At 42.4% G+C, this 26736-nt stretch overlaps 1 protein-coding gene across 3 annotated transcripts in view; it reads left to right on the plus strand.

Annotated features, from left to right (window-relative positions):
* Window positions 1-2757: 2757 nt before the first annotated feature.
* The window catches only part of RAB3B (RAB3B, member RAS oncogene family), a 50144-nt gene continuing 26165 nt past the window's right edge, over window positions 2758-26736 (plus strand). The window contains exons 1-3 of one of the 3 annotated variants that reach the window (XM_071750146.1): window positions 2769-2887; window positions 5284-5357; window positions 11880-12107. In XM_071750146.1, coding sequence (XP_071606247.1) covers window positions 11880-12107 — 228 coding nt within the window. In that variant the 5' untranslated portion in view covers window positions 2769-2887; window positions 5284-5357. Of the gene's footprint in view, window positions 2888-3197; window positions 3249-5283; window positions 5358-11879; window positions 12108-26736 lie in introns of those variants that run through there. The other 2 variants (XM_071750145.1, XM_071750144.1) reach the window with 2 other exon arrangements.

Raw genomic sequence — 26736 nt, forward strand, 5'->3', positions numbered from 1 at the left:
AAAATAAAGCCCAAGGGTGAAGTTTATCTAAAAGGTTGCTGTGTAGGTTGTGGGGCTAACTGGGCAGGAGAGCTTTCTGCCTGGAGGGAACCAGGAAACAATCATAAAGGTCTGTGAAAATGGTGAAAGTCACTTTGTCTCAAAACTATTTGGCATATTACCTCATTCCCCCTTTCTTCCTCCACGAAACAGGTGCTGGTTTGTTAAGCAGTTTAGTCAAATAATCTCAGTTTGCTTTTCCTTTCAGAGTTTGCCTAGCATAAAGGAGTGGCTGCATACAAGTTCCCAGGGCTGCCATTGTCCAGGAAGCACCACTCCTACACCGAGGTGGTGGTGGTTCACTCTGGCAGCACCAGCCTGGTGCCACCACCTCAGGTGTGCCCAGGAGGAGGAATCTCCACTGGCAGCTGGCAGCTGTGACAAATGTCATGGCACAATTTGGTGATGGCTAAATCTGCAGTGGGTTCCTTTGATTAAGGACCAAAAAAAAAAAAAAAAAAAAAAAAAAAGAAAAAACCCCGAAACACTCAAACCACAAAAAAACTAAACAAAAACCAAAGAGAGAGCCCAGATTTCTCAGTTCATAACTACACTGGAAGCAGGGACTGGCTGACCTGTGCCTACAGCATTCCAGGTTCTGACTCAGAACAGCAAGAAAGGCTGTTGCAAACCACCCTGTGCTGGCAGTCATCCCAGGACAGGGCAGAGCAAGCAAGGTGTGGGGAGCAGGCAAGGTACATCCCAGGCACAGGATCACTGAATGGGTAGGTCCTGCCAAAACAATCAAATGTTTCTGAGCTGCTCCAGCACAGGTGTCTCCTCCTCCATTTCCTATGTGCCTGCCATGATGTGGGGGATGAAGGGGAGAAAACTTACCCAGAAATTCTCCCCCCTCAAAAGAGCCTGATCCCATTGCTGCCTCTCCAAGCCAGGGGAAGGGAGAGAAGGTCCACAGGAGCTGCAGGAGGAGCCTGGATAGGGCTGCAGGGCAGGGAAATCTGGACTAAATCTGGGCTCAGGCTGTAGGTAACTGGATGCTGGTTATAGATTGTTTGAATATGAATTAACCCTGATAAAGAGAATGAAATTCACACACATCTTGGGGAACACAGCATGGCCCTTACACTTTTTTTTTAATTCCATAGTGAAGTGAAGAAGCACCTGGGTGAGTGCAACCTCTTCAAATAAGGAGGATTCTGTTTTCTCCTTCCAGCTGGCAAGTTTTCACCTAGCTGCCCTGGATGATGGCTGAAACAGCTGAAACTGCTGCTCTGTGTGCAAACTGTTGTTCTTTGGGATATAATTGTAGCTGTGTATGCCCAGTGCTTATAATGAGCTTACATGACGAGTCTTTTAGACTCAGGGTCATTGGTATTATTACTACGTAGAGCATTGCACATAGCAGACCATCATCCTTGATTTAAGTGCATTGGTTTAGGAATGAGTAAATCAATAAATAAAATCCTGTTTTTAGAAAAGGGGGAACTGAAAAGAGTAAATTGTTTCCTTAGATCAATTGCATTGTGTGAGGATGCAGTAACTTGAATTAGAAACGTTGGGAGAGTAGCAGAGCATGCATATTGTGCCTGATAAATGTGCTCGCATGACTGCTGTGAGAGAGAGATAGATCCACGAGTCAGAAAACAAAATAAAGCATAACATCTGCTCTTCCCTTCCACCTCCGTGGGCTTCTGGGAGTTCTCTCTCATTTGCCCATCTATAAATCAAAAATAATACAGACCGCCCTCACTGGAAATTGTGTAAGCAACTCAGGACCTTGCAATATTAAATCCTGGCAGGGAAGTGCACTAGGACAGCTAACAACATTCACTCTATAAATTACAGAAATGTAGTTAAACAAAATGGTAGACAGAATCACTACAATTTATCCTGTCTCCTTATTACCTGGATGAATCACTTCTTCTCTTGGTTAGCCCTGACTATGGAAGGGCTTCTGTAACGCTCCAGTGCAGCTGGATATAAACCCTGTTTTTTTTCAGGGAAGGCATGAAATCTGGAGAAGTCTTTGGAAATTAGGCTGAACAGTGGCTCTGCACTTGTGGCTGTGGTCATGGGATGTTAGATCAAGGGATCACCAAGTAGATGCCCAAATGAGCCTCAAACCTTAATGTGCCCTTTGGATCAAAAGTGAAGACCACTTGCCTTCCAAGCTGGTGCTTCCCAGGACTGTTGGCTCACAATGCTTTTCTAGACCAAGCATCAGCCAGCAGGCAGAGGAAGAGCTTTATCACCATCACACAATATGGTCTCTGATTTTGAACTTGGGGTCTGTAGGATTTTAAAGCCAAGCAAGTCAGCTGCAGTCCCTTCATCAGACCTCCTTCAGGCGAGAAACTTGGAGAGATCTCAGCCACTGCCTCCTTTGCGATTTTTTTGTCTTCTTATCAGGAGAGATGTAGTCCCTGATGCCACAGCCACCATCAGTAGGCTTCAGAGTTAACAGTTTGACTGAAGTGATTCCAGACATTGCAACAAGAATGGAAAGTTAGGGTCGCACCTGGGACGCCGTTCCCTGCCACCGCGGCTCCCGGAACGCCTGAGGTGAGCCACATCCCCGCCGGCGGAGCACGGGGGCCGAGGGCACGCTCCCGAACCGGGTCGCCGGCGGGCTGAGACCGACGCTTTCCTTCCACGGGCGCCTCGGCGAGCACAGGGCCGGGACACCCCTCATCCCATTCTGCTCGGCTCCAGCCCCGCCGTCCGCACACGGCCCCCGCAGCCCACCCCCTCCCCGGCTCCGCCCCCGGGGCCGCCTCAGGTGCCGCGGGGGGGCGGCTCCCGCCACGCGAGCAGCGGCCGCGGGACCCGTACGGCTTGGTTTCGGTTCGGTTCGATTCGGCTCGGCTCGGCCGCTCCTCCGCCTCAGGTAAGAGCCAGGGAAAGACAGGGAGGGGATGAAGGGGGTGGCTTTTTTCCCGCCTCGTTGCGCGCCGTCGAGGTGCAGCCTTCCCCGTCCAAAGTAACGGCGAGGGGTGGCGGGCGCCGGGGCGTCGTCCCCTCGGGTTGCCGCGGCGGGGCGGGAACCGCGCCCTCACCTCAGCGTCCCCGCCGGGCTCCAAAAAGTCTTCCCGCCCTCCTCCGTGCCAAGCGTCGGGGTTGTCCTCAGGCTCCGCGGGACGGCGGCGGGCGGTGAGAGGTACCCCGGTCCCGAGGAGCCCCCGAGGGCGCTTTGTGCCCCTGAGGAGTGGTGTGAAATGCAGAACCTGAGGAGCGACGGGGAGGGGAAGGTAACAGCAGTTAAAAATGTCAAAAATAACTATCGGCAACGAGAGGTGAAACAATACTGCTTTATCTTTAAAATATATCGTGAGCGGGAAAGGGGCGGGGGGAGGCTGGAGACCGGGGCCTTCCTCGCTGTTTTCCAGCTGGTGTGTAACCTTTGTCAGTTCCTGTCACCCTGGGCGGTTGTTTTCTGCTCAGGGACTCACAGCAGTTGTTAAAAGCAAAAACTGTCGGGAAACGCCGGGGTTTGGTGTCTGTTGTTGCTGTTCTTTGAAGGGGAGAGATCTGGTGCTGGTGCTGCCCGCGCCCAGCCACGACCCGAAGGTTCGCTGGGTTTGGCTTTACAGGTGGAAGAGCGGACTCGCAGGCTGCGTGTCCGTCCCCGCCGCCCCGTTACACAAACGGCTCAGTCGTTGCGATTTAACTCATAAAAAGTACAAACTCTCCCATTTCTCCAGCTTATGCTATACAAAGTAAATACGGTGGGGTTTTTTTGGCCATATGTTCTGAGGCTATACCCTCCACCATCGATGTTCTTCTCTGTGGTTGCCAGCAGTGTCATCTGATGTGCCACGGTAGCATCCTGCTGTGTGGCCACGGGCGATATTGCTGGCACTGCCCACAGGCGTTTGCACCTTTTTTTTTTTTGCCTCCCGAGGTTCTGTCTCCATCCACGCTGCTCTTTCCTTCTCACGGCCTGAGCAGTGGTGTGTTTGTGCAGTGCATCAGGTTGATCTGACCTAAATTAAGTCTAACCTGACCAAAAAAAAAAAAAAAAGGGGGAGGTAATTTTAAGCTGGATTTTTCCCTTGGCTTTAGATAATATAAGACTGTGGCCTCTGAAGCTTAATTCATTTTTCTGTGCACTTCCTCGGTGCCAAGCCTGTTTTCAGCTTCCCTTGTTTTGTTCCTCATCACTTCTGACACAGTGCTGGACTCTGTTGTGGTAATAACAGTTCATGGGCTTTGTAGTAGCCTGGGTAGTTCTGGGTTCAAATAAACCTCTTTTTTTTTTTTTTTTTTTTTTTTTTTTTTTTTTAAGCGGGGCTTTTTCCTCCCTCTGCCTCCTGAGGTAAAAATGTCAGTGGAACCAAAATCTTGATCTGTGTTTTGTACTCAGATCATGGGAGCAGTCATACTGGATTATACTGGGTACAGGACCATATGCTGCCCTATATAAGTGTACAACTATAAAGATTGTATTTCCTGTTATTTGTGCTTGCTCTTCTGGGAAGTGGTTGTGTATGTATTTACTGAGGCCTTGATCTGATTACTGCCTTCAGGGCTGTTTTATCAGGATAATTAGTAGTGTAAGTCAGAATAGGGGCAAATAAACCAATCTTTAAATCAGCTTTCTTTGCAGTTTTGATGAAACTGTGCTGCTCTCTTTGCAGATCTGATAAATCTTTGGGTAACAAATTGAGAAAACTTACAGGTTTTAGGTTTTAGTAACAATAGTTCTTGCCACATCTATGTGTAGCAAAGCAATATATGTAGTGTTCATTAGTATGCTAGATGTCATGTAATAGTCACATTAGTTAACTTGAGTGTGTTTTCAGTTCACTTTTTCTGCTTTAATACGCATGATCTGATGCAGCCCCCGGGCAAAATGGGCAGGTCACAGCATCACATTTCAAGGGTCTTGCATCACCCTGGCTGGTCCTAGTGCCAGAGAAGGACACTCATGTCCACTTAACTCTCCCCATTAAGTTCTTATCTGCTACTGTTTTGGCCTGAGGAGGTAGGGGTTTTTTTCTGAGGCAGTTCTCAATGACTAACATTGAGAAATGTCCTGAACTGGTAATTTCAGGTATGCTTCTTGCTGTAAAAAGTGTCTTGTGCTTAAAATTCTACAGTATTTAGAGGGCTCTTGTATGCTTAGCTTAATGCAGTGTGGTAATAAAAGTGTGCTGTTCAAGACATGGGAATTGTGAGGATATTTGTTCTAATCCCAGTTAGCAGGTGGCTTGCTTTGCAGCATGGACAACATCATAGCACAGAGGCACAAAAGAACTTGCTCACCATAGATTTTCTCCTTAGGGGAGGAGGACAAAAGGCAGCAAATTAAACAAGTTCTGCACAGCAGGGGCATCCTGAATGGTTCTGGTTTACAGGTGGGTACTACAAGACAGCACAGTCACCTGCTTTGGCCAGGACAGCAGCTTGCTTTTACCTGACAATGAAAGGTTTTAAACCTGGTGATGCAGAAAAATCTGTAACTGTCTGTAATCTGTCTCCTGTGCAGGGCTGCCTACCTGAATCTGTGTATGGCCTGACTCTCTCTCCAGATAATATGAGTTTAATTGTGTCCCTGAACTTTTCCTTCTCTCCCACCACCGTGGGAGGGCATGGTGAAGGCTTTCTCCATGGAGAGCTGTATCCCAAGGCAAAACATAGCTGTGCCCTGCCTTCCAGCACCAGGATGCACCAGTGTATACAGATGTATTTCATCTGCTCCTTGGTTCCGTTTACTTTGCTGCCTTCTGAGGTTTTGCATCCACTTACAGGATTTATCTCGTACTTTTATTTGAGATTAATCCAGATAATTTCCCTTCAATAAATTTTAAACTGATGGCTCCAAATATCTGCTGTTATCTTAATATGTCACTAACTCAAGCAGTGGTTTTGGTTTTTTTGAACTCTACAGCCCTTTCCCCTTCACTGGAGGAAGCTCAGACCTTTGCACAGCATTATGCTTGTGGTTAACCTGCCTCCTCATTAGTCTCTTTCATAATATTCTAATTATCCATCTTTATTGTAAACATTGCAATCCTTTTGCTTCTACATTGTACATTCAATGGTGCAACTGCTTTCTGGGTTCATGTACTCTCAGCAAAGTCTCCATCTGTTTCATAGATCTAAATTGGTAACTGCCACTTGCTTGCAATATTTATTAGCAGTTATGTTGATTGCTCATACTGTGTTTTCTGCTTCTGATAAATCTCTCACATTTCTATAACACTCTCTAAGGTCGCAGCCTTATTTCCTTTATAAGATTTATTCTTAGGGCATCCTATATTGGCTGTAAAAAAGAATCCATTACTTGATAGAAATCGGATTCGGGATTTAATTTAATTCAATTCCTGAAAAAGAACAGCAAAAGTTTATTTTTTTCAGGTGACAGAGCACACAAAGTGAGCTTTTAAAACAGAAAATTGACATAGGTGTGTAATCTGTGAGCTAGAATATTTTTATAGAGATGCACTTTTTTGGGGGGGGGGAAAAACCACAAAGTATTAACTCTTTTGAAAAGAAGTTACCTCACATGTCAGTAATGTCTCTTGAGGATGAAGAAATCTTTTGGCTTAGCTACTTTTTGGTTTCCTTCTTAACCACATAACTTGCAGAATAGCTTCCACAGCCTTTTAGCATCTTCAGAGCTGTCTACAATGCTTCTGTCCTGTTTTTCTGGAAGATTCTTAGAACTTGTGATCTATTGGACTTTTGAACAATGTATTGAATGTACCACTATGTACATGGTGGGTTTTTTTTAAACTTCCACCTTTGTTTAGCCTCATTATTTCTGCTCTTACAAAATGAATGTATCTAGTAATCTCTGTTCTTTCCACACTCCTTAGTGCCTATGGATAGCCAGGACTCAAGCAGCTGTGTTTGTGACTGTGCCCCTTCTCTTGTTGCCTGCTGTTAACACTTATTCCTTCTAGACTGATAATTGTTAACTTTTTTTTTTTTCCCTCAGTTTTTTTCTGTTGGCTGAGCTTTGAGCAGTGAAACTCAGGAACAGTAAAATGGAAGTAAGAAAAAAGAAGTTTGGACTCTGCAATAAAAGGATGGTTTAACATGGGTAGCTCTGTAAGGCAGAGTATGTCAGAGAAGCAGCAGAGGCTGAAATGCTGAGCACACACACAAAACAAGGTTGGACCCAACCTGGAGATTGTGCTGCTGTGAGATCTGTAACTCTCTAGAAATACAGAGGGGCAGTTTCAACCAATCTTCTCATCTGCCTGATAAAAGAAATCTGCATATTCTAGGGGATGATAATGAAGCAGTTAAATGGTTACATTTACATTGCCACTGGTTCTCTATAATGCAAATCATGTGCAGTAAATTTCAGTTTTGCCTTTAAAAATACAGTGACAAATAGTAAATGTTTTTACCTGCAGAAATGCACAGAACTTGTAGCATAAAGAGTACACAGGTTCATAACAAGTTGAAAATGCAGATATGTCTTAGTGTGTAGTTTGAAGTATGGTTCCATGAAACTTGCAGAACTTATGAAACCCTTCTTTAGTTTATAGCCAAAGCCATAAGGGCTGGCAGCACTTGAAGCCAATGTTGTGTTTTTTTCTGGAAATAAATGGGTGGTGAGATATACCAGTGGTTTTCCAGCCAGCTCACTCAGCTTCAGACTTTTCATGTACTGCTTTTCACTGTTATCTGTAAGCAGTAAACACTGTAGAACAGGGCCAGCAGTGACCACTTTTAGTGACTTGTAAGAGCAGCAACACTTTGATGGTTTGTGTTTCACTACAAAACAGTTTGATTCATCACCATTCTGTTGGTCACAAATTAAAGAGCAGATCTGTGTGGGGCCTTCTGGATGGTTCACTTCAGTGAGTACTGAAAGAGCAAAGGCTGTTTCCCTTGGAAGTGTCTTAGGGTGATAACCTTCTTCTTTTTAAACTTCATTTGACCAAAATAGAAAATAAAGGCAGGAGAGCCACCTTGACTGAGGAACTTACTCCTTGGTGGCCAATAATCTCTGATTAAGATTTTATTGCTTTAGGGCTTTTGTAGCATCCTCCTCCTATGTGGTTTCTCCGTCTAATAAAAGATGTGCTCACACTGCAGGCTTTTTCCTCTACAGGGAAGTAATAGGTTATCTCATAGCTACATAACTGCCTATTCTCACAAAATGGGATGGAAGTGGATATATTTGAGACCTTTTTTCCCCTTGCTGAAGTGTATGGGGAAAAGAGGTTGGTAATATTAATAGGGTATTAGGTACAAAGGTTGGCTACCCAGTCAAAGAACTAAAAGATGCAAGGTCTCATACTGAAGTGTCTGATTGCCAGCTTGTTTTCCTGTGTGATGGTTTTTTTGTAGTGTTTGCCTGTATAGGTATTTTCTTGAGGATTATTCCAGGGCAGTCAAAATGAAACCAGCCATGAGCCTCCCTTTTTGCACCCTGCGTGCCAGTTGTATTTGACTTGGTCTTCTGTACCAAAGCCCTGGTTAGTGTGCATGTCCTTGGAAAGCAGCAGAGATACTGCTGCATTTGGAGTCATCCTAAGCAAAGAGTGTTTGTAGCTGTGTCCCCAGAGAGCAGGGAGTTGCACTGCCAGCTGGACACCCTTTCACCAAGGAGGGAAGAAAACCCTCTGGGAGCCACAGCTGCATGAGCTGTTCTGATGCCTGTTAGGGGAGCTGCCTGACATCAGCAGGTTGTTGCCTTTTCCCTCTGATGCTGAACCTCCACCAGGTGTGGAGGGTCTTCAGGTGCTGTGAATTTGTGGGCCTTGCCCTCAGTAGCATAGCAACTGCAATCAGTTCCCACTACTGGGTCCCCTCCACTTGGCTCACTCAGCTGAACCAACTTATAAACAGCCTTGAAAAACAGGAGAAGTTGTAGGAGGATTTATTTTAAACTGGGACCTCTCTGTTCTCTGAACCAGCTCTCTGCGTGGTCTTGGGGACTAGGGAGTGCTTGAAGTAGGGGTCAGACAAGTGGGGAAGAAGAGTGGTGAGGAGAATTGGGAGAATGCCCTGCTGGTTCCTGGCTTCAGAATTCAAGCACAAATTGAAGGGCAGCCCTGTCAACACTTTCAGCACCAAACGCTGGTGGAGTGCAGCTTCAACTAATGATCTGCAATCAGAGGGAGCAATCAGCACTTAAGTCCTTTCAGTTTCACTCTATTGACTGGAGGGAGAGGAAAGGGAAAAGTAAATTTTAAGCGAGGGGATGGAATTTTCTGCCAAATGTGTGTGCTCCAGCTCTGCCTCTAATGATGGCAGGAGCCGTCCTGCAGCACCTCCAGCTCAGCACAGTGGCACAGGCAGACCAGCGACTCTTGTGCTTCTATGACAACAGCCCCGCTCTCTCTGCAAGTATCATTTGATCTTATTTTCTGCATTGTGCCTCTAACAAAGCTGCTCTAGCTGGAAGCATCCTGTAATTGCCTCTTTTTTTTTTTAACTGGGATGCAAAAGTCGCAGTTGTAGCCATGCACACTTTTGATTGTGGCAATCTAGGGGGGTCAATGGAAGCAGCAGTGTTTCATTTAAAAGATCATCTTGGAGTGTGTGGGTGGATATTCTGCCAAGTCAGGGTTAGAAAGAAGATATTGATTCCTGTATGATTAGGGGAATACTTCTTTGTTAAAGGTCTGCCTCTCAGTCTTTAAATGACCAGCCCTCAAGTGATGAGGGCATCTCACTTTTTTCAAGCCTCTGTGAGTGAAATGGAGTAGAGATTTTAATATTTTTTTTTCCTCTTTAGCAAGCTCATGTGTGTTCTCATTGGCACCTGTGGAAGTTTTTTATATGTATGAGGAAGATAAATTACTTAAATAAGTTCTTGCTGTGTTCCATGTTGGTGATAGTGTGAATTAACTAATCCTCTGGATTCATCATTTCTGCAGCTGAGATTTCTAATATTTGATCTGAGGCAGTGAGTACATTGGTCTGAGTGTGTGCCTGGAAGTCAGCTGGATGTCAAATTCTTTGTTTTAGAAATTCCTCTTAAGAACCACAAGCCATAGTTAGAGCCCTTTTTTGATACACTGGTGAAAAGAAAATTTGTACCTGAGTTTCCTGGAGTGCTTGTAAAGGACTGTCATCTCAATGAATGAGTTCAGAAGAGTGTGTATCAGAATTGTATTGTGTCCTACAGAGAGTCATTTCTGGGAAGATTTTCCTGCATTCAGTGCAGCTGTTGACTCTTGAGCTAATGACAAAGTTCTTCAGAAACTGCTCTTGTTGAAGCAGTCTGTGAACAAAATATCTGCTGCACCAGCCCTTTTCTCTCTGAGAAAGTTGCATGTGTTTAATCAGAGATAACCTTGTCATTTGTGCTTTACTGAAGTTTCATTTACTAAAGTTTCAAATGGGTTGGCTTTGGTTTGTTTCCCCTTGGTTGGGAATGTAAGTTAAATTGTCATCCCAGCTTGAACTGCCTTTAGACAGCATTTTTGTTTATAGCTGTTAAGCTACAGTGAGTTTTGAGCTGTTTTGTTTTGGCTTTTTTGTTTTTTTGTTTTGTTTGTGTTTAATTGAGTAAAATCCTCTGCTGATGAGACTTGCTAAGAAGGAAAGTATTTGGGGCACATGGTCAGAGGTGACATTGATGGGAGTTTTGTTCCTAAATATGCCCATGAATCTGAGTTGAGGGGGAAATTAACTTACTTCTTTGGATGTCAGGTAAAGAAGAGACTTTGGTTTCTAGTCAGTGCTTTCTGGCTGCACACAAGTAGCAGATGTCCTAGTTTAGATGAATAGCTGCTAATCAGACCCTGTGCTGTCATTGCCCCAGTTAGCACAACCCCCTGACTGGTTATGAGGAGCTGAAACCTTTGCTTGTTTGATGGGGGTTAAATTTTGAAACAGCATTATAGATTAAAAGTGTGGTGTATCTGTTAAAAGGTGAATTTTCCTTTTTCTCTTCTCTAATAATTTGGTCTGTGTAGTTGTCTTCCACTCTGTACAGAGATGAAAAGTCAGGGCCTTGCTTTCTCCCATGGAGTGTCTGAGCTGCATACATTAAAGCAGCCAGTGCTGCTCAGTGAGTTCCACCTGTTTTGATATTTCAGACTCTGCAGCTGGTTTTTGTTTCTGAATCCAACACAGGAGTCACAAGAGAAGGAGAAATCTCTGAGGTTGCATCTTCCTTCCTCCCCACTCCACAAACATCCCCAACTCTTACATCTCCAAAATAAAAAGAGATAATTTATCCATTCCAAGTGCTGCCTGCAGCCCTGCTCAGCCCTCATGTTTTATGCAGGTGCTGTTTATTTTAATTGCAGTCTTGAGAGCAGATAGGTATTGGATGAATTCAAAGTTTTCAGCTGAAATTCCCAGTGTTTCATCTTCTCCTGATTTTTTTTTTTTTTTCCCCTCTTCTATGAATGTGGAGGACAGAACTTTTCGAAGGATAAAATGGTGGTGATGGATGTGCTAGAAATGCATTCTTTTTCCCTAGAAGTCATAAAGGAATTACTAAAGTTTACCTGCCTTGGAGGGTGCTTAATGAGTTCCCCAGTTGGATGCACCATCAAATATTTCAGTTCTTGGTTGCAGTTCTCCAGTTTATTGGAGCAACAGTCATGGCACCTTGCCACAGGAGTAAAGAATGCTGTTTCCCCACTAGGATTTGGACAATCTGCAATAGCCATCTGTTATTCTTTTAAATACAAAGCAGTGCAACAAGTGTATTTTTTTGGGTTTGGAAATCTTACCAGGACAGGTGAATAACAAATTTAAATATGGGTTTTAAAAGAAGTTTTTAAGGTGTCTTCCTCTTTATTCAGCAGATACTACATATGTATATAGTGTATGTTATATATATCAGATTATGATATTAGAAGCAAGATAAGCTAAACATATGGTGCACAATTAAGGAAAACAAATGCTGAACTGCTCTTAAATCTGTTCTTTTTCCATGTTTGTCATTTTCTCAGATGGCTTCAGTAACAGATGCCAGATACAGGCAAAAAGATACTTCAGATCAAAATTTTGATTACATGTTCAAACTCCTGATCATTGGCAACAGCAGCGTGGGTAAAACATCCTTCCTCTTCAGATATGCTGATGACACTTTCACACAAGCCTTCGTTAGCACAGTAGGAATTGACTTCAAAGTGAAAACAGTTTATAGGAATGACAAGAGGGTGAAACTGCAGATTTGGGTAAGTGCCAGCATTTTCAAAAATGGTTTTTATTAATCCCAGCAAAGATACGATGGTAAAAAAATATCTTGTTTGGAGGCAGATTTATGGATTAATATAGATTTTGATTGTTCCTCAGTTTTGTGAGGTTGGACTGTTTGTGTTCTCTTTGTATTGCTGTCTTGCCCAACTGGTGGGACTCCTGATATGATCTTAAGCATCTGCTCTGTGTTCTCAGTGTACTATTAAACTTGCTACAAACCCACAGCAGGTCTGGACCCCTTTAGTAGTGTTTTTTAAGAGAACACCAGTCTGTGAAGTGAGTGCTCAGTGAGTGACCCCTACACATATTAGCTTCTGTCCTTCAAGTAAGACTCTTGTATCTTCCTGCATCTCACATAACCTGCTGAGCAGCACCAAGCCAGCTCTATGCTTCTATCCAGGTATGCTTCAGACCATCTCTACTGACACTACTTCTTGATAAACCAAATAGGAAACTTGTGCAGGTAAGCTGTAGACTCCCTCTGCTCAAACACCCAGTCATGGGATGTTTTCTGTCCTGTTGAGGAACAACATCCTCATCTAGTTTTAAAAAAAAAAAAAAAAAAAAGTTCCTGAGATGCAGAGTAGCAGACAAGGGCCAAGAAAAAGTTGTCAGTAGCTCACGATCTTCCTTTTTATGCAAAGCAATGTTTTCTTTTGTTCTGCTTGCTGGCAAATGGCTATGGAGTTTATCTGGATGGTGTTTAAACTGCCTGTGTCCCAGTGAATTAGGCTGTTTGGAAAAAGCCAGGCTCAGATTGCCTTGTTTTAAAGTACAACAAGACTAACTGCAATTCCAGTTAGCAGGTTTCTTCTCTGTTTTGCATAAAAATACCTCAAATAGGAGGTATTTAGTTAATATTATCTTAAGCAATTTCAGAAGAGTTAGCTTACCTAACTCAAAGTAGCTGCCTACTTAGTGGTTTCTCCTACAAGTTAAGCTTAAAGTTCAAACTTGGAGTTTCAACTCAGATCCTGCCCCAGCTAGGAGCACAGGCTCCTGATTGATCTATATGCCCTCAGTTTATAGTTAAGATTTAATTATTGAATTTAAATGTAGTATTAAGGTAATCACAGTTTTAAAATTTGTTATGATGATCTTGAGTTAGTGAGAATCTAAATTTTAGCTGCAGCAATATGATTTTATTTCTGTGTTTTTCAGTGTAAGGTACAGCAAATTACTTGATAAAAGATACTTTTCATATAGCAAAATTCTGGCATTTCATGTAATGTTGAGGGCCTGACATGAAACTGATTTACTTTAACGTTTAGGTGAGAGGAATACTTCAGGCCCTATAAGTAACAAAAGATTATTTCCATCTAGTTTGTCTTTGTTGATCCTGGAATGAGAAATTCTTTAAGTTGTGTAGAAGCAAGACAGAAAGGACCATTAGAGAAATGTAATTTTTTTTCCAAAGATACTTGGATTAAAATGGACTAAGCAATAATCTTAATTAAATATGTATGACAGCTTTTTTGGGGGCAAATTATTTGACTAACCTGAAACTTCTTATGAAAAAATATGTCAGATGGATTCCTCACAAGGTGGAGGACCGGCAGTATTGAGGTTATCAACAATACCGTTGATTTTAAATTTATTTTCCATGGTTTCATGGAAGTGTTTGGCAGTTCCTGGAGTCACTCATGTTATTTTCTTCTCTCTTTCTGTGCACCTTGCATGGATCCCTGATGTGAGTCATGGTCTAAGGACCTTAATGAAAATATTAAGTGTTTACCTCTATAAACTGCTGCCTGTTCTGAGACTCAACTTCTAATTTCAGTGTATTCTCTAGGATGCATGTAGTTATAGTGGGGTTGTTAGCATATCAAAATTATGTGTTCTTCTGTAGGAAGGAAGAGTTTTCTACCAATCTGTCTTCCAGTTACTTCTTAAAGTTATTTACAGCTGCTATTGAGTTTCTGTGAGTGTGGGACCCTGTGCCCTTATTGAACACTTTGCTCTTATTACAGCAATGTTGACTTTTTTTTTGCAATTATGCTCCCCCTAAGATTGATTTTAAGTCTTACCCGAATCAGGTCTAGTGTGAAGCCAAGTGAAGAAGGAGAGGGTTCAAGTGTTTAAATGAACCACTTCAAATGTCTTTATAAAAACCAGAGAGAAGCACTTCTAGGAACCTCTCATGTTCTCTGCTCCACAGAGCCAGAGTTCTTCCAGTTCATGGGTGCTTGTGGAGCTCTGAAGTGGGTGCAGCTGAGGCAGGACTGGAGGTGCTCAGAGGTTGTGTGCAAATAACCTTGGTTTGGGTCCTACAAAACTCCAGGTTGTGCTGTGATCCAGAGATCAGTGATCATTGGGACTTTCTGCACTGACCTTTGCTGTCTTCCAACAGAAGAGCAGAATATTTGGATATGGGATCCCAGCTACAAAGAGCTCCTTGGGTTTTCTTAAAGCTAAGGAAAAAAAAAAATCACACAACTTCAAGTGCCAAGCAGCTGCATGTAAAGACTGAGAGTGTGTTGCTGTGCCAGTGAACATCTTTCTGCCTTGTCTCCTGGCTGGTATCTCCAGCAGAAAGTGGTGACCATTTTAACCCAGAGATCTAGCTTTTCTGAGTTTGAGGAACTCTGGATTTGGTGAGTCAGGTTTTGATAAGCTTTGATAAGTCAGGTTTAATGGTCAAAAAATGCTGCTCTGTTCAATTTTGATGTCACTAGTGGGCCCCTTGCTTTGGTGACATCAAAAACCTCCATCACCCAAACTGATACTTTAACAAGATTCTGAAGGGTTTTGCTAGTGACCTAGCAGTCTGGGAAATGACCTGCTTTGAAAAGACTTGAAAAGAGTAGCTTTTTCTCTTGAATTCAAGAGGAATGGGACACAGCAAAGATAGTAATGGTGTTTTTACAGTAGAATGGTAGTTCTGCTGCTAGAGAAGAAAAGAGTTAAATCATCCAGAGAGGGGTTATGTGAGATCATGTTTTGTGGGTTTCCTTGTGCATTAAAGAACTCCAAGATCAGTTGACTGTGTTTTAATTTCAAGTCTTTTCTGTCTTGTTTAGTAATAGTGCTTTTATGTAAATCAAATAACATTTACTGAGAAACTTTGTTTTGTAGCTGGATGGGGTTTGGTACCTTAAGCATTTCTCATTTCAAACATTACTTATGTAAGTATATTAATATATTATGTAGGTATTCTAATATTTACATGAATGTAATTCTTGAATTAGATTTTTTATGCCACTGACATCTGTAATAATGCTTTCATATAAAGCATGTCCCTTATGATAATAAGTATATTATCATATTTGTAAGATGCTGATTTATAATATCTCTCTTCATGTGGGGTGTACATGTGAATTATTTCTTTCTTGACCAACAGCTCTGTATTCCCAGAGTTGCTAATTACTGAAGGAAAGCTATTACATTTTCAGCTAGGTATGTTTTTAATTATAAAGAAATCTCAAAGGTAACATTATTTTATTCCTAGCAAATGGATGCAGTTAACACTCAGTGCAGTGTTCAGGTTGCCTAGCAGCTAGAGATGGCCACTTTGTCCAGATCCAGCTGGAAGCAGGGTGAATGAATGAAAGTGATTTTGGTTTTAGGTGAGAGCAACAGTGAGATTTCTTTTATTCCTCCTTCTGTGCATTTCTCTTGGTGACAAGTAGGAATGGTGGTAAGTGGTGATAAAAGCAGAACTCCTGAGCAATGTAGTGTTGAGGTTAACTGCTGAGGGCCTCACTCTGGTCCTTCACACTGGCCCAGTGTAGGTTAATTCCATGAGCTCTGTGGATAGTAGCATGGATTTACTGATGGAAAATCATTGGCAATGTTTAGTTCAAAGCACTTGCACACCACAAAATATGTGCTTTGTGTGAAGAATTTCATTACACTTCTACTACACTTTTGTACAGCACCCTACACAATGGAGTCTCTTTTGTTGCATATACTTTAAGTGTATATGTGAATAATAATAAACATAGTTAAATACAGGGTTGGGCAGCTGATGAAACTACTTTCAACCTCTTTCTTCAAAGGCAAGTAGGGATTAAATTTAAATATTTACTTGAAGGCAAAATTAATATGATGTTTATATGGAGGCAGCATATTTAGACTGCAGTATGATTTTTCATTTAAGGTGCTGTTTATCAGATTTAGACTTCTAGGATGAGCATAGCTTTTTCTTTCCCATGAACAAAAATGTTTCTGCTTAACTGCTGAAACCTGTAGGGGTCTGAGATTATCTGTAGTGGATGTCTGAAATGTGCTACAGCTTTTGGGCACAGCTGGGAACAGTGTGCAAAGCAACATCACTCTGCTTTTGTGGGAGGAATCTTTACAAACAGAAATATGACAACTGCTAATTATGCTGAATGGCAGTTACCATTACAAACCAATTACAAGTGTAAACCAAAATAAAACCTAAGCTGCATAGCTGTCCAGAAGGCACAAAATCTTTTTTTTTTTTTTTATTGATTGTCTCCTGCACCACAGGATACTACTGTGTGGATCACCTCATAGGAAAGAGATTCAAAGCAGCAGCACTGGTAACTAAGTTAATTCTTTCATTTAAAGGAGGTAAAATTAGAACACTACTATCATACTTGATTGTAAATTTTAATGTTAATTGCACACTTAACCAAAAGCTAATTATGCATTTCAGATGAGAGAACCATCTATTCCCCTGGCATCCCATTCCCATCATGTTGCAAAGTTCCTTATCATCATTGACTTTAAACTTGAATGCTTTGCACCAAACTTGCTTCTAAAAAAAGAGGTAATAAGTGCTCTGCAATTTGATATAGAGATGCAATAGCAATAGATATCTCCAAAGATCTAATGGGCCTCATTATAGTCATTAGATTTACAGCTGTTGTGAAATCCTCTGATTTGCTGTTTAGACAAAAGAACTAAAATAGTCATGATAGTGAAAAGAGCAGGTTGGTCCTTGTAGGAGAGGCAATAATTTCATCTTATGGGCAGCATTGAGGGCTCCCTGGGTTCCAGGAATAAAAATCATGTGTGAATGGATGTAAAGGACTTGTTCTGATGTTAAAACACAATGCAGAATATTTCACTGGAGAAGAGATACAATAACATTGTACCAGTTCAAAGGTCTTGGTTGTATCTCAAGTAAAAATACTCCTGCTTTGGGAAGAGCTTGATGCTTGAGCCACTCTCAGTGGTATTTGGAGATCAGAGTTGCAAGAGTGATACAAGGGAGAAAAATAGCTTAAAAATTAAATCCTGTGTGGTTAGTTATCCCACTCATTATTAAATTTATAAGCTTGCTGAGCAGGACACTCCTGTGTTTGCAGTGAAACAGCTGGCACGGAAGGTTCATTTCTGTTTATAGTTAATCACCTCAATCCCATTGTTATCTCATTATTATTCTACAGTGGAGGCTGAATTCAACTTCAGCCTAAGCTCTGTTACTGCTGGAGTTATTCAATATTCAATATACAATATTAGGTTTACTCTCACAGCAAGGTGTTGTATCTCATGTCCTGCAGAGTTACTGGGTATATGGAGCATTTGCCCTTGTTTTGTGCATTTTAGTAAAAGGAAAGAAGTTAGAATATTGCATTCAGAGGTGCCAGCCTGTATCATGAGGAATGTTGAGTGCATTTGTGTTAATGAAGAGCTACTGATAGTTCAAAGGTCTGTACCTTTCCTAGAGGAAATGAGCCAATGTTAACTTGTGAAGTAGAGGAAAAGCTGTACAGGGGAAATTTCAAGGGAAGTTCTTCAGCTGATGTAGTAAGCTTTGAAAGAACAAAGGGCCTCCTGATATTTTGCATTTAATGTGGGTTTTTTTCAGCAGAAATCCAGATAGATATTTAGTAATCATTTTACATAAGATAAACTTCAAAATGTTGCTTTGTTGTCCTTGTCTTAGCAGAATCACCCACCCTATGATTTTCTTTCACAAGAATAATATAGAATAAACTATGTGTATTCTGTATTTAAATATGCTTGGTTACACTGTGGTCAGTTATGAGATGATACAGTGGGTGGAATTTAGGAGTTCTATTGCTGTTTTTCTCCAGTGGGCACTCACTTAAACTGTCACAAATTTTTGTCAGATGAGAAAATATAACTATTTGTTGGGCTTATTCACACTTATGGCTTTCATGCATTGTGTTGTCTGTTGCAGCATCATGTTTTTGCAACACTTAGGAGCTGCTGGTCCCAAGTGTTTTACCTACCTCACACATAGCATCCTGTGCTTCTGTTGTTCACTTGCATCATGTTCAAAAAATCCTCTAGTTTTGCTAATTCTGGGTCATGTGATTTCTTTGCTAATTGTGTATTAGGATAGAACAGGAGATGGAAAGAGTGTCTGAAACTTGGGGTGGGGGTAAGAGGTGTATGGAGCAGAGCACTGCACAATGTTATGAGCCGCTGTGCTTCATTAGCTGAAATAACTTTGTGTGGTGTAAAATTCAAGTGATGAAACTTTTTGTATTGCTTAGAGAAGGTTCAGTGGTGGTGTTTCCTCAGCCAGACAAACTGATACAGACGTTTTGACTGGTGCTGGAGGGGTAAAGTCAAGTAGAGTGGTGGGTGTAGATGTGTCTGCACATCAGCTGATACCTATCAAGTGTTACTCTCTCCCTGCTTTTCCTGTAGCCAGTGTGACAACAGAGAACACACAGGGAATCTGTGTTTAGGATTTTTACTAGGCAAGATATCCACCCTAATGCTGCTGTAGTTTTTGCATGTGCTTACTCAAAGATCCACCTGCTGCTTCCTCTCCTCTGGTCCCTCCATGGGTGATAAGGCTGTGGCAATTCTGAAGTCACCAAGCACTGGAGTGCCATGGTAACTGCATCCTGCTCTGCTGGCTGCCAGCAGGCACTGAGCCATTCCCAGTTCTGAAGGGAAGTGCTCTGAGTGCCAAATCATGGTAGACTGCCATGAGTCAGATTTTATAAGTCCATGGAAGTATCTTTTTTTATATATATGTGTCTATATATATATTTAGAGGGAAGGAAGTGAAATAAACCACATTAAATATATCTTGGATTTTATTTTTTACTCTAAAACTGTCCTATTAAAAGTCTAAGAAATGCACTCCTATTGGAAATACCACCACTGCTTCATTGCTGTATATTTTTAGCCTTACATTGTACACATTTCTGTAAGGCTATAATGCTTTTTCTATGGTTTACTCTTGGCTCAGTGGTGTGCACTCTGGTCTGCCCTTGGTGAAATCAGACAGCACTGTTGTAAGCACTTCAGCATTAACTGTAAGGGTAGTTCTTGCAAGATGACTGTTGTAACAAAATTTGAAATAATGGAGCTGTGCTAAGAGTGAACAAAAAGGCCTGGGGAAAGAAGAGGAAGTCAGTTTACTTGTTTCCTTTTTAGAGAAGAAATATTCAGACTAGAAGATAGCATGCTGCTGCATCAATTGCACAGAATAACAACCCAGGAAATTTACAGCCCAGCAAGGCAAGTTAAGGAATGCATTTTCTACATCTCTTGCTAAGAGCAGAATGATGGCCCTTAACCTTTACACTGCTCTTAGCCTCTCTCAGCCCTTGCTGGGCTGTAGAACTTCCAAAACTGTGGAAAAAAAATCAGGCTTCACCCTCTTGTGTGTGTGTGTGTGTGGCTTCTAAAAGAGCTACTGCAAGTGCCCTCGTGCCACTGTGAGTCACATGTGTTCTGCTGAAATCCATCTGCTTAATAAAGTAGTGGTTCAAAATAGTCTCTCAAAGGGAGATGCTGAGCGACTTTTTCAGTCATGACTCATTGGATCTCCATTATTTTAAATTAAAAGGTTCCCAAGACATGTTAATTTTAAGATCTCATCCACTGAATTCCTGATTAATAACATAATAATGTTAATTTGATAGTGTGTCAAGGCTTGAGGGATCTGTATAAGTGGTGTTCTCTTTCCAGAAAAGGAAGGATGGTTTGTTTTTTACCTGAGGTAGACTTCCACATATCCAGGTTTGGAACTAGGGACCTCTTCCAGATCATGGGTTTGCAGAGTGCAGAGCTCCTGTGGATCTGCAAAAGAAGGGACAGGGGGTTGTAAGAATGAAATCTGTCTCAGTGCTGTAAAATCCTACACAATTAACACCACTTGGTATCACTGACCTCTTTGTTCACTTTGAGTAATGAATGGAACAGAAAATTGTGTTTATTTTATTGAGCGATGAAAAAGAAAACTCTGCTTCTTTTACTGCACAATCATTGCCAAAAATAGCACCTGACTATGTTTTCTTTGGCCTTTTTTTTTTTTTTTTTTTTTTTTTTTTTTATTATTTTACTATATTAAACGCAATAATTTTCGCCTTCGGATTTCTTTCCATCTTTGTGCCCTGAAGCTTCAAACACCAAATTTTGTGAGTCATATAAATGTTCTGAGACATCAAATTAAGTAGAAACTGGAGAATGAGTTCTCTAAAGGTTGTGAATGCTGCTGACGTCAATCTCAGATTGAAATAAGAAAGAAGATATAGCTGGCAGATCCTGTGAGCAAAACTGTAAGGGCACTTATGCTAATTCTGTTGTTGGAGCAGAAACTGTGTTTTTTATAAATGAAGGCAACAGTCCCAACTGAAGATTTAACAGGCATTCATCTCAGTAACTAGATGATCTTGAGCTTTCATACTTTACGCTGAAATTTGCCTTCAGCAGATTCAAATGAAATTGCTTGGAAGTGACTGAAATGAATGGCAGATGCTCTCTGCTTTTCCAGCTTAGGAAACAGCTGAGTTTTCCAGCTCTACTTCTGCAAAATTCATCCTTCAAAGTAGCATCGCAAAGTATTTTTTTTTCTGTAAATTAACAGGGGACTATCCATCTAGAGATTTTTTTTCCTTGACTATCTGTGGGAGAGAACTGACTTTTGCAAGTAGCTAAGAGTAATGCAAGTCAATATGTTTTAAGAATTGTTTTGGAACATTAAAAGATTTGTGTATCTGTATTGATTTGATGCTGTTGAAACTTCCTGTAGATGCAGTGAGAGAAGTGCAAAAAGTGAGTGAAGGAAAAGAATGTTTTCCTTGTGGAAACCACAAGGAGGTTATTTGCTATTAGATGATCAGGGCAGAATGCTTTTATCTGTGTGCATGCTTTGGCTTTATCGAATATGATGCTTCAAAACTGGCAGATAAAGTGATAAGCTTGTTGATTACTTTATCCTTCCTCCATTCAGGAAGTTCACTGCATCTAGCTGTTAATTAATAGTGCTGCAGTGATCACTCTCAGTCTAGCTGTGTTTGGATGCTTCCACGGGTGAGACAGGAGTTGAAGGTGTTCAGACTTCTGTAAAATCAAACTCTTGTTTTGGAGAAGAGCTTACAGCAGCAGATACAACAGTGTCATGTTCAGAGAGACCAATGTGAAATGAAGAGAGCCCCAAGGTACTGAAGGAGAAGGTAATCTGATTGAGGTTAACTAGGTCAGGACAGCAAAGTGACCATCAGGCCACCTGTATGGCCATGCTCAGGTGAATTCTGAGAAGACCTTTTGACAGATTCCTGTGAGAACTCAGCTTACAAATCAGTGCCATAGCATCTGCATGAAATGTCAGTCTCAAGACCAGCATGAAAATAAACAGAAAATGCTGCTACCAATTTAGAGATCAAATATAGTCTGGATTTACCTCAGCTATCCAGTAGGAGCTCAGTAGGGAAGTAATGAAGAGCTGGCTACTCAGTGCAAAATCTGCTTTTGCTTTGAAGCTGACAAGAGTGCAAGGAAGAGGTTGTGGTTTTTGAAGCCTGTGAATAAAAACCCCAAAGAGGAACAGCCCCAGGAGCAGGTGCTGCTCCCAGGGAACATGCTGGGGGGACCAGTGAGAGCCCATCCCAGGGAATTGGGTGTTTGTAGTCTCCAGCCACAGGCTCCTGCTGGGATTGCACCAAACACCCTCAGTTTTCAGTCTTCCTTCTGCCTCCTTGGTTACCATTGAAAAGGAGGCAATGGTGACAGATAATTTGGCTGAAGATTTGTTAGCCAGTGGGCTATGAGGCAACTTGCCTGATGTGTGTGATGACAGTGGATTTCCAAGGCTTCAGACCAAGAATGATCACAGAATGTCTTGTAGTCACAATATACAGTTTTACATAGTGAGAGAGGGACCTTTGAGGGTGAGGTCCTTTAAATTACACCAGTAGGGTTAAGAAAAAAATTAAATTGAGAGCATGGTGTCATAAAAAGAGTCTGTGGAATTTGCCTGATGCTACGTGTTTGGCTGTACAGGCAAGGGAGGAGGGGAGGTTTCAGTACAATTTGATTTGTTGGTGATTTGCTTCTAAGTTAGGAAGATGTTTCTTCTGCTGGTAAAGTTTTACCTAATTGTACTTCATTGCAATTTTAATATCAGTGCTAGAAACACTGATTTCTGATCACTGTTGGATCAGTGCATCACTCACAGGGCCAGAGGCCTATGCTGAAATCTCCTGAGTTGCCCCTGAGGTGGGTTGGCTGGTATTACACAACCCCATGGTGAATCCAGTTCCATAGCTGCTGTTTCTGGTTAACTAGCATAAAAATTAATATCTGCTGAATTGGTGCTTATCAGAACTCATAAATAACACTTCTGCCTCTGGCCATGACACTCTATTATGTTTCTCATTCCTAAGCCTCTTAGAGGTTTAGCATTTATGAATCTCTTATAATGCTGTTTGCTTGACACATCTAGTTAGGCACATGGCAGTGATCTGTTGAGAGAAAAACAAAGTCATCTCCTTGAGGACAAATTGAGGAGTGTGGAGATGCAAGCAGAAGTTTCCTGCTGTTCAAAATCAAGCAAGAACAAGGCCATTAAAATAACTGAAATGGATTTAATAGAAGAGCAGTCTATACATCCAGGCAGCTTCAGGGCTTTGTGATCCATTGGAGCAGAGAGGCTGAGTGGTCTGTAAGGGTGGTTTGGCCCCCAACCAGTGCCTTCAGGCTGTGGGAGTTTCCTGGTGGTGTCTGACCTTACTCTGGGCTTTGATTCCAGAGCTAAACTGTGGGATAAAAAGCAAAGACAGATCAGCAAAGGGCTGTGAGCAAAGGGGAGGGTCCAGCAGGGAGCAGGGACTTGGGGTGGTGATTCCTGCATCCCCATGGAGTGCTCAGGGATCATCTGCCTGGCCAGGTGCATCTCCAGCATCAGCTCTTCCAGTCTCAGGTACCTTTCTGCAGTGCCTTCACAGATGAAGGGTCCAAAGCACTCTTGGCATGCAAATGGTGTTAAGGAGTTGGTATTGTAAGCAGGTGCATTCCAGCCTGGCATACCTTGAAAATTTGACAGCAGCCAGATGTTTAACTAGGCAGAGGAAGTGATGACTCTAAATACCATCATATAAATCTTCCAAATGCTCATGAAGCTGAGACTGCAGATACAGCTTCTGAATTGTGATTTCTCAGAGAACCTGTTTGGTCAGAATAATCTGTCTTTAACCCTTGGTTGGATCCAGCATGTAACTGGATGCATCATTAATGACCAGTTTCAGCCACTCAGTTAATTGATCCCTTGGAGCTACCAGGCTTGTTGAAAACAGTTTAATATAAAGATTTTCTTAGTATTTTAATGGAAACTGACCCAACTGTTAAATGTGGGTGCAGAAAGAAGCTTTCCCCAGCAGCAGTCTTTAGAATACATTTCAGCCAGCATATTGGGATACATTTGAACTGAACACCTGGACAAGTGACTTAAGTTGATTGATTTGATTACTGACATAAGGGTATGCTAATGAGAAAAAATCCAGCATGTCTGAAAGATTGATCCACTTTCTAGCACAGCTGATCATATGTTTGTTAGACATGCATGAAGAGTACAGGAGAAAACGTGTTGGTCTATTTTGAACTTTTCTCAGAGAGATTTCTCTGATGTCCCTGATAGGCCAGACACATGCCTTCTACTCAGCTAGGCAACACTGCATCTATCATACGTTAGGACAGAATAAATTCTAGTTAGGACAGTTAATTCTTTGCTTCAGGAAGCTGGTAATAGTGCTAGCTGGAAAAAACCCCCAAAAAACTAAAACAAACAAACACAAACAACAACAACCCCAAAAACCTAAGAAAACCCCAAAAAAACCCAAACAAAACCAAACCCAAACCAATTAATAAAACAAACCTGCTAGCCTGGCAGAAGTGTGGAGTTTGGGGGTTCAGAGCTTTGCACCTCCATGGTGATGTGTGTGGAAACCTCCAGCTGCTGGATAGGAGCAGCCCTTATCTGCTGCCCTTTGTGGTGGAAGAGGGGAACTCAGTGCAGTTTTTCAGCAAAGCTGTGGGTCTGGAGGTTGTGTTGTAAGGGCAGAGTGCCAAAATAACCTAAAAGGTTTCAAAAGGGGGTTGTTCAAACTCACTACCAAACTCCTGTTAATGGTTCATGAGATGCAGGTACCCAGATTAATCCAGTGCTTTTGAAGATGATCCTTTAGTTTTTTTAATTTACTGGAACCTGTTTGTTTGGGATGTTTGTGTACATGTTGCTTAGGGAGAAAAAGCAGAATATCACAGTGGAGAATTTTAGGAGAAAGCAGAATGTTGGATGCAACATCTCCAACCTGGGGCTAAAAACTTTGTTGTGAGCTTTATGTAGGAATCCCTCCTGTTGTATTGTGTGGCTACAAATCAGCCAAGGTATAAAGTGCTGTTCTTTGTGAAGTAATTAAAAGCCATAACTCCTTCCTTGAAGAAGCTATTCCTCCTGTTCTCCCAAAAGGTCACATCAGCATATCTATGCTATGGTCATTTCACAAATGCTTGAGAAACAAGCTTCCCTCTGTTTGGAACAACCAGCTCCACTCTCCTTACCCATATGAAGATGGTATTGAGATCAAAATCTTTACCAGCTGGCAGTAAATTAGATTGGGCCATAGCAAGTCAGCTGCTTTCCTGCTTCCCACCTAGCAAAAAAATACCCACTTCACCAAGGAGGTAAAAACCATACATAAATAAGACCATCAAGTGATAATCTACCATATAGCCACTGATAGCAACTGGTCTGTGTGACTTATGTAGATAATCACTATAGACACAGCTGCTGCAGGAGGGGAAGAAAAAGAGTGGGATGTTTTACAGCTATCTCTGTGTGATGTTTTTCACACAGCACTTGAGTAATCACACTGCCTGTGCTACCAAGGTGAGCCATACAAACAACATTTATTTCAGGAGACAAGAGCCTCCTGTGTTGACCCTGAGGAGAGGAGCTCTGCTGCTTTTCCCCCCAAAAAGTCCCTTGGTGGGGTGAAGCTTTGTGCTTGGGCAGGAAACTCTCCCCCATAGAGAAGAAACTCACAGGTGGGGGAGTGCAAAGCTGCAATTTTTTATCTGCCAGGGTAGTTCCAAGGTGGACACAGTGCTTGTGGCACTGTAGCAGCACAGCTGGCAGCAGTGCCAGGGAGGTCACTTTGTGGTGGCATCTCCTCCTGGGTGTAGCAGGTAACAGCCTTGATATGTCCATGAAGTGGTTTGTATGTGATATTGGGAAACTAAAGCCTGTCAGTTAACACCTGTATTCGTTCAGATGGGCAAGCAGACAGGCAGTAATGGCCAATGAAGTGTATTGCTAACACAAATGTATGAAACCTCATGTTTCTCTGGGGCAGGAACAGGCTATTTCAGTATAAATGCATAGCTGCCTTTTGGCTGGGTTCCTTTTCCTTTCCTTTTCCTTTTTTCCTTTCCTTTTTTCCTTTCCTTTTTTTCCTTTCCTTTTTTTTTTCCTTTCCTTTTTTTTCCTTTCCTTTTTTTTTTCCTTTCCTTTTTTTTCCTTTCCTTTTTTTCCTTTCCTTTTTTCCTTTCCTTTTTTCCTTTCCTTTTTTCCTTTCCTTTTTTCCTTTTTCCTTTTTTCCTTTTTTCCTTTTTCCTTTTTTTCCTTTTTCCTTTTTTCCTTTTTTCCTTTTTCCTTTTTTCCTTTTTTCCTTTTTTCCTTTTGTCCTTTTTCCTTTTTTTCCTTTTTCCTGTTTCCCTGTTTCCCTGTTTCCCTGTTTCCCTGTTTCCCTGTTTCCCTGTTTCCCTGTTTCCCTGTTTCCCTGTTTCCCTGTTTTCCCTCTTCCCCTCTTCCCCTCTTGCCCCTCTTCCCCTCTTCCCCTCTTCCCCCTCTCCCCCTCTCCCCCTCTCCCCCTCTCCCCTCTCCCCCTCTCCCCCTCTCCCCCTCTCCCCCTCTCCCCCTCTCCCCCTCTCCCCCTCTCCCCCTCTCCCCCTCTCCCCCTCTCCCCCTCTCCCCCTCTCCCCCTCTCCCCCTCTCCCCCTCTCCCCCTCTCCCCCCTCTCCCCCCTCTCCCCCTCTCCCCTCTCCCCTCTCCCCCTCTCCCCCTCTCCCCTCTCCCCCTCGTCCCCTCTCCCCCTCTCCCCCTCTCCCCCTCTCCCCCTCTCCCCACTCCCCCCTCTCCCCCTCTCCCCCCTCCTCCCCCCTCTCCCCCTCTCCCCCTCTCCCCCTCTCCCCCTCTCCCCCTCTCCCCACTCTCCCCCTCTTCCCCCTCTCCCCCTCTCCCCCCTCTCCCCTCTCCCCTCTCCCCCTCTCCCCCCTCTCCCCCTCTCCCCCTCTCCCCCTTTTTCCCCTTTTCTCCCTTTTTTCCCTTTTCTCCCTTTTCTCCCTTTTTCTCCCTTTTCTCCCTTTTCTCCCTTTTCTCCCTTTTCTCCCTTTTCTCCCTTTTCTCCCTTTTCTCTCCCTTTTCTA

This window comes from Heliangelus exortis, chromosome 8 (assembly GCF_036169615.1).
Source record: "Heliangelus exortis chromosome 8, bHelExo1.hap1, whole genome shotgun sequence".
Lineage (NCBI taxonomy): Eukaryota > Metazoa > Chordata > Aves > Apodiformes > Trochilidae > Heliangelus > Heliangelus exortis.